General features: G+C 44.2%; 1 protein-coding gene across 1 annotated transcript; it reads right to left on the bottom strand.

The window, feature by feature from the left end:
* Positions 1-265: 265 nt before the first annotated feature.
* fbxo15 (F-box protein 15) lies at positions 266-5041 on the bottom strand. The gene is made up of 9 exons (XM_076158373.1): positions 5010-5041; positions 4190-4294; positions 3810-4058; positions 2199-2399; positions 1986-2115; positions 1826-1908; positions 1128-1273; positions 694-818; positions 266-526 (listed from the first exon to the last, which is right to left on the bottom strand). Exons 1-9 carry the CDS (start codon positions 5039-5041, stop codon positions 266-268), a joined length of 1332 nt encoding a protein of 443 aa, XP_076014488.1.
* Between the last annotated feature and the right edge of the window lie 2219 nt (positions 5042-7260).

The raw sequence follows: 7260 nt of genomic DNA, 5'->3' as shown, positions 1-7260 counted from the left end.
CGTTTAAAATGAAAAATGTCTAATTTCCTTCAGAATTAAATTAAATTAGCTTCAAGAAGAATTCAAACTCTTCAGACGAACATATCAAGTCATATCATAGGTCCAACAGCACAGGTTTGTTATGTGTAAGATCCATTCTAACACTGACGTTGCACATAAATCAATAACAGTAAAAACAATAACATTACATTAAAATTACAATTTTCCATTGTGACAGCAGCATCAATGACATCACTCAGTTTTCAGATGCAGCAGAACATCAGGTTCAGTAATCTGTGCTGAAATACTGGTTGATGTTGTTGACGCTCATGTAAACAACTAAGCTGACAAGAACACACTCGTCCTTCATCTGTACCAGCTTCATCTTCACCTGGCCGCCTGGGTCCTGATAGTGGATGAGGAAGTGCTCGCCATCGTAGTCGTAGCAGACGGTCTCGTGGGCCTGCGCCATGGAGACGCCGGCGCTGACGCACCAGAGGGGCTTCTTGAACCCGTCCAGCAGAGTCGCACTCATGATGCAGCAGTTCTGATGAAGTCAGCAGGGAACAGGAAGAGGTGTCAAAGCGTTCCTGTGTTAACCACAATGTTTAACTGTTCTTCAATGCCCTGAGACAAGGAGGCGTGATATGGCTCCCGATCTGGTGTTTTAAAAGGCGTGTTGTGTGTGTGTAATAACTGGACATACAGCCGTACCTCCACTGAGCCCTGCATGGCCTCGCAACTCCAGGGCAGCGTGATATTTCCTGACAGACGTACGTGCTGCGCCAGCTCGGCCTGGCTAATGGCAGTCAGCTGGATTAGTCTGTCACGGATTTCATCTGCTTAGTGACCACACGAGAAAACAAAACCTGACACAACCAAATTTAGCTGTGTGACTGGAGAGGTGCAGCAGAAGAGCGACGTTTCAGAGAGACAAAGGTCCCCAAGCGTGTTCAGGGGATTCGATGTTGCCTGAACCTGAAGTTAAAAATAGATCTAATGTTGAGAACAAAGAAAAGACCTGACTTGGTTCTCGGTTCAGAACAATGAAGCCACTGGAGGTTTGATGGTCCGTAGCTACCTGACATGTTGCCAACGACTGTATAGGATTTTGCTTTATAGAGTCAGTATGAGTAAAAATAGATTACCTCTCCGGCAAAAAAGCTGGGAGAAGCTTTCAGACATGATCTCGCACGCCGTGTTGTGGAGAACAATGTGTAGATGGTAACCATGGAGACCATATTCAGGGTCTATGTCATCGTAATGGGGTTTGACCACCGGCCCCATATAGGAACTAGAGGATGTCGAAAAGGTGATATAAACAGACAGGGAGACATTTCAGAGGTGGATTATTTTCTGTGGAATAGAACTGGAATGGTTGAGTGTGGTGTAGCTGCTGTTACACGTGTTGACCAAGAGAGGGCAATGCCCCCACACTGTCCACACAAACAAGCCTGTCAGCAGTGTGGATGTCTCTCTCTCCTACTGGATGAATGATGAAGACCATTCACATCTACACAATAACTAAGTATGTGAGCATGAATAAAATAAATAAAATAAATAAGAATTGTGGGAAATGATGGATTTGTACACATGATATTTCCCAAATGATCAAATATACAGTATAAAGGATGGATTCTTCTTTTCATTTACATGTATAATCCAATAAATGAGGTTTATGAATATTGTTGAAAAATGCTTTGGCTTTCTTTCGGGCAAGATCATGTACAAAAGCTGATTGGCAGCACACTTACAAAAGTGTCAACTGGAATAAAGCAGAGCTCTGTGTCTGCCATGTTTGCATGTTCCAAGTCTAACTAGAGGCCTCTGTTAAGGTGCAGCCTACCTGGAAAAGGACCCCTGGGTGCTCCTCTCCATCAGCCTGTGGACATGGAGGCTGGCCAGGACAAAGGCAACAGAGCCGTCACCCTGCAAGTCACGTCTAAAGTTAGTAAGAGAAATGATCATCGTCTCTTCTACGATTAGAAATGAGCAGAAAGACGTACCTTCCACATGCCGGTGATGATGCCGGGCTGGAGTTGTATCAGTTTGATCACTTTGTCATGGCCGACGACCTGCCCGCTTTTAGATAGCGCCTCCATGTCAAAGACCTCCATGAGGGACCTCCAGCAAGGTCTGACAGAGAGCGAGGGCAAGAAAAGCATCGGTTCTAACGAGTGACCAAACCGGGAGAGAAAGATGGAAGGTAGGTGTCTTACTTCAACCGGCCGGGACAGGCGAGAGGAATCCTCATGACGCCATGGAGTCGAAGGCTGGAAACATGCTTGTAGTCAAACCACGAGTATCGGTTCCAGCACAACATTACTGAAGTTTGGAAGAACCTGGACCAGCTCGGCTCAAACGTTCCCTCATTCCCTGACTCATCGCGCACAGTCAGCTCCCAGGTGATGCCCAAGCTCCTAGAATAAAGACCACAGGATGGAGTTACAGCCATTACAATAAGAGGACGCAGAGTGGTAAGACAAAACAATGGAGATCTCCTCAGTATAAACATAGGATCTCTGTACTTTCCAATCTTCAAAATACCTCAACTCATATTCTTTCATAGCCACATAAAAACCCCATACAGCAATTATGATACAAACCTCAGGTTAGCACCAATCAGACACAGCACAACCCTACTCTCAAACATGCAAATAAGTAGCCATTATGTGTGTGATGGATTTGACAGCAGTAGGCCGTGTGATGCTGGCAAAACTAGTTGTGCTAATGAAATGATATGCAACAAACGGAACCAAACCGCAGCTGTTGTGATAAATCCCTTGATCCGATTCTGTCTAAACTGTGATTCAGGGCTGCCCTACTGTCATGCAGCCAATGTCTGGCTCAGGCACCAGCCAATATCAATTAAGTCAAGGAACAAAGCTAAGAAGTGGAGCAGCCCGCGACGCCCCCAGATGACCCCTGGGAATTCACTCCATCGTCTACACGCCCGGTGTCTTGTGGAATGATTATTGCCGAGGTAAATCGCATGTTCCTGTGTGACTCCAACAGACAAAACCCCGCGGGGGAATTGTCTGAGATGAGGGGAGGAAGGAGGAAGGTTTACGCGCTTCTGTGTGTGTGTGTGTGGTGTGGATGCCGGTTGGCGGGGGACTAAATAATTTATTTCAACAATTCAACACAGCCTCTGCAAGGAACACAATTATTTCTACTTCCCCTCTGTACCGCGGCGCCTGCCACAGAACTCAAAATTGAGTGCTGCACATCTTCTAATCAGAGGTTATGAAAACACAGCAGAAACTGCGGTGGGGGTGGAGGGGGATGGGGGGGTGAGGGGTGTGTTTTCTCCCCCGTGAGCAGACGCCACATTCAAACAGAGGCCTCACTCTCTCACCTGTAATAAGACACCGTCATTAAGTAGAATATGAGCTCGGTTTTGACTGTCTTGACGGCGTGGGCGACTCTCCCATGCTGACCGCAGAAAGTTTCCCCATGGCGCCTCTAGACTCTATTGTAATCGACCTCTGCATAACAAACATACGCCAAAATGCAGATAACAGACAGGGTAGAGTGTGTATGTATTCAACCACAGCCACCAAGCTGGTCATCCAACAATAACAATGAAAGTGTAGAGACAAAATTGCATCATTTATGTGAAAAACATCAGCTTGGATCTCCTGCTCACCTCAGATACTTGAAAATCCACTCGAAACATTTGATTGGCTCACATACGTACAACAACACTTTCAAGGCTACTCCACTCTCTGCTACGCAAACTGGAGTGCCTGGTGCATTATGCAAATCCTACATTTCCGAGTGCCTTATCGTGTTTGAAAAAGCAAGTGTTGCGGCGGTGCAGCTCTTACCTGAGGACCTGCTCTGTTTGACTGGGAAGCCCAGTGTGACCGCTGGTGTGTTTGAGACGCATTTTACACTTGTTCACACGACGGGCGGCCACGTTTCTCCAATACAGCCTCCTCCAGTAGCCCGCAGGCAGATCCTGCACCTTCATGGCGGCCATCTTCAGCGCCATCTCCACCTCCTCCATGCTGCACGTGGATCTCAACTCTTTCTTCCTGCCAAACTCCGACCTGTATAACCTTTCCCATATTGTGCTGTATTGAAAGAGAGTAAGGGGTCAGATAGAGAGGGAGAGGGAGGCTGTCGTGAGTGGAAACAACAGATAGAAAGCTGAGAGACCAACGGCTTCATCATCTTGATGAGTTCCACCTGCGATCATACTCACTCATCATTGGCAAGCTGGTAGAAAAGCTTGTTAACATGGCTAAGGCTGAGCAGAGAGGCGGCGTCCAAGTATGACAGAATCTCACGGAGTGTCTCTGACTGCAACCTATTGCAAAAGATACAAATCAGGCAACAAAACAAAGCAAACACAACACAAGCCCATTTAGTCCATTAAGAGTCAAATCCCAACAGATATTTTTCCAATCAGTGTGACTAACAACGACTCAGGCCTCTGGATTATTCTCTGAAAGTATATGGCCGTTGTATAAAACAAAACACGAGCACTGACAACATGAGGGGCAAGACTAAACTAAAACTGGTGGACAAATACAATAACATGGACATGTTTAGTGGGTTTAAATGGTTTTCATGGCCTGTTTAAAGTTCAGCTGGGAGATAATAGCCATTAAGGGAGATGAGTGTGTGTGTCCGTGCTGCTCAGTGACCCTGTAGTCTCTGTACTCAGTGGACTCATCTATCCCATTTGGATGCGTACCAAAGTGTGTGTGTGTGTTGCCTTTATTGTGTTGTGATTGTATTTTGCTGTAAACAACCTAATCATTCATTCCACGCACTTGCAGTAGGTTCCGTTCGACATATCATGAATGTAGAATATGCAGGTAGAATATGAGTTTCAGACATTTTACCTCTCTATCGGTGATTTTTCGCCTCTTTGCGTCTTTAAATTGGGTTTTTGTGCCATATTTGTTTGTTGTTTGGGTTGATCTTGGTACAAAGTGTTAATATTACAAATGAAAACACACCATTAAAGTCGAGTGGGCAAGCGGTAGCCTAGCTAAGGCAACCGTGAGATAGCCTACGTGTCATACAACTGTCCGCGTCCTATCTCCATGGCGACGGCTACTAACAAAGAGCTCTTATTTTGAAGGCGCCCTGCCCCGTGTTTTCCGTTCACCTTCATAATAAAAACTTAGCTTCCTTAAAATTTGATAACTGATTTTACGTTTCCTATTGATGTGATTATACAATAGATTCTATGTATTAATTTAGAAAAGTTAAACATAACCGACCTGTGTGTGTGTCCAAGATGTATATAAATTAAAATAATTACAATTCACTACAGGAAACCTTTGTGAATATATTACTTTGACTGTAAACTACGTTAGAACTTTTACGTTTCTATTTTTTATCTAAGCAAACTTTTTACATGACGCATACACTTATGGACATTTTGGAGATCTTTTATACAGAAAGAGGGGGGAAAGGAGGGAGAGCTAGAGAGAAGGAAAGAAGGTTGTATTATTATTGTTGTTGTTTAACTTTTTCTGACCCTGAGGTTAAATTGGCAATATGAGATACAAGTAGATTGAAATTGAAACAGCAGGAAGACACTGGAGGTTGTGAGAACATGGCACAGTAGTGTGGACGCAATGTAGGCTACTTCAGATTGCATCATAGGCTGTGGTGAAGAGAAGAAGAGAAGAGGATAAAAAAGAAAAAGAAAAGAAAAAGAAGAAATCCAAGAGAAAATCCCACCCAAAGACCCAACCCCACAGTCACACACCCCACATTCATACAAATGTGTCCTGGCCTGCCTGGGATATAAAATAAAATGAAAAAGAAACTATTCGGTGTTCAGGTTTTCAGTCATTGGTCTGGCATAGCCTGTAGATCTGTGAAATAAGAAAGAAATGGTTGCCATCTCTGAAAGAATTTATCAGTGTGTCCCCTCATAGTGTACTTGATTTTCTCGAGTTTAAGAAAATGCATCATATCCCTCAGCTATTGTGAAATAGAGGGAGGGGTGAGGGATTTCCAATGCAGGAGCAGGCGGCGTCTAGCAAGCAGAGAGGTGAACATAACAATTTCCTTTTGTGCGGCGTTAAATTGGCGTGAGTCAGGTGGGGTACCCAACTTGCGTTCCCAACACGGTAGACAATGTGTTGAAGTAACTGGACCAGTAATTGTGCAGCCTGGGGCAGAGAAAAAACATGTGGCTTAGGTTACATTAGAACTTTTAATTTCCTATTCTAATTTCTGTGACCTAGCCCAATGGCTTAACTCCGTCCCTGAAGTGCTGCTTGCTGCTATTCTATCATTTCTTCTTTTTCTCTCTCTTATCTAACGGTCCTCCCAAGTCCCTCAATAAATGTGCACGTTTTATTCTTTAAACAGCTTGAGCAATAAAATCAAACGGTTTTCCAGCCAAATGATTGCACAGTTGGAGTCGTTATGGTCATTTTTTGCCACTTTTGGAACTTTAAAGAACGATCCCTGGCCAGCTCCTTTTATAGGGTGACATTGTGTCTTATCGTTGCGCACACACACACACACACACACACACACACACACACACACACACACACACACACACACACACACACGCGCGTCTCAGCTGTGTTTTAGCTGACTCTTTGGTGTGTAAAGTGAGTTATAAACTTCTTTTTTTTTAGGGTCCACAAGGAATATCAGTTTTTCTACATTACAGCAGCAACAGTACCATTTGCTGTAACCTTTCTCTGTGTGGGTAATAAACTTCTCATCAGGGAGCCGTGGTGTGAGGCGTGGTGCACTAACTGGAGAGATTGATGCTATTTGTCTCCTCACACATGCTTAGACAGAGGTCACATCTTACTGATGTAATACAAGAGAGACACAGCACAATCTTTCTTCCCCTGAAGGTTTCTTTCAGGGTTGAAGTGAGAAAAAAAAAAAAAAAAAAAAACCTCTTGTGTTGTACGAACCCTCCTGTTTGAAAGTCTGACCTCATTCTGGATAATAGGATACAGACACAATTAGAATACATAGTGGCACACACAGACAGTCAGATATGCATGCAGATGTTTGTTTATAGAAGCTGGTATTTGGATCTCTGAGTGCTCGGAATGCTGTTTTGTTGCGGTTCCTCTCAGATTTGAAAGGTATTTCATCCATAATCGCATGTTCTGAATTACATTGGAAGAGCAAAAACGTTCAGACAGAACCGTATAAAAACAGATGATTTGCTTAAAGACGCATGACACGACTGACCTCTGTGTTCCTCGAGGTCAGGCAAGCACCACCAGCTGTCAGGAGAGATAACCATAAGAACGCTGTCATTCTATCCGATCG

Source organism: Genypterus blacodes, unplaced genomic scaffold, assembly GCF_046128005.1.
Source record: "Genypterus blacodes isolate CSIRO-AG114 ecotype Tasmania unplaced genomic scaffold, CSIRO-AGI_Gbla_v1 ptg000076l_1, whole genome shotgun sequence".
Classification (NCBI taxonomy): Eukaryota; Metazoa; Chordata; class Actinopteri; order Ophidiiformes; family Ophidiidae; genus Genypterus; species Genypterus blacodes.
The sequence above is the reverse complement of the archived record's forward strand: the minus strand, read 5'-3'. Positions and strand labels throughout refer to the sequence as shown.

What these genes read in the sequence shown, in the direction of transcription:
- fbxo15 (XM_076158373.1), bottom strand. Translation starts at nt 5,041, where the DNA reads ATGGAGATAGGACGCGGACAGTTGTATGACAC. An exon ending in ACCCAGGGGTCCTTTTCCAG is followed by an intron (nt 1,274 to 1,825) that starts GTAGGCTGCACC and finishes GACATCCTCTAG; the next exon opens with TTCCTATATGGGGCCGGTGG. An exon ending in CCAGCTTTTTTGCCGGAGAG is followed by an intron (nt 819 to 1,127) that starts GTAATCTATTTT and finishes GTCACTAAGCAG; the next exon opens with ATGAAATCCGTGACAGACTA.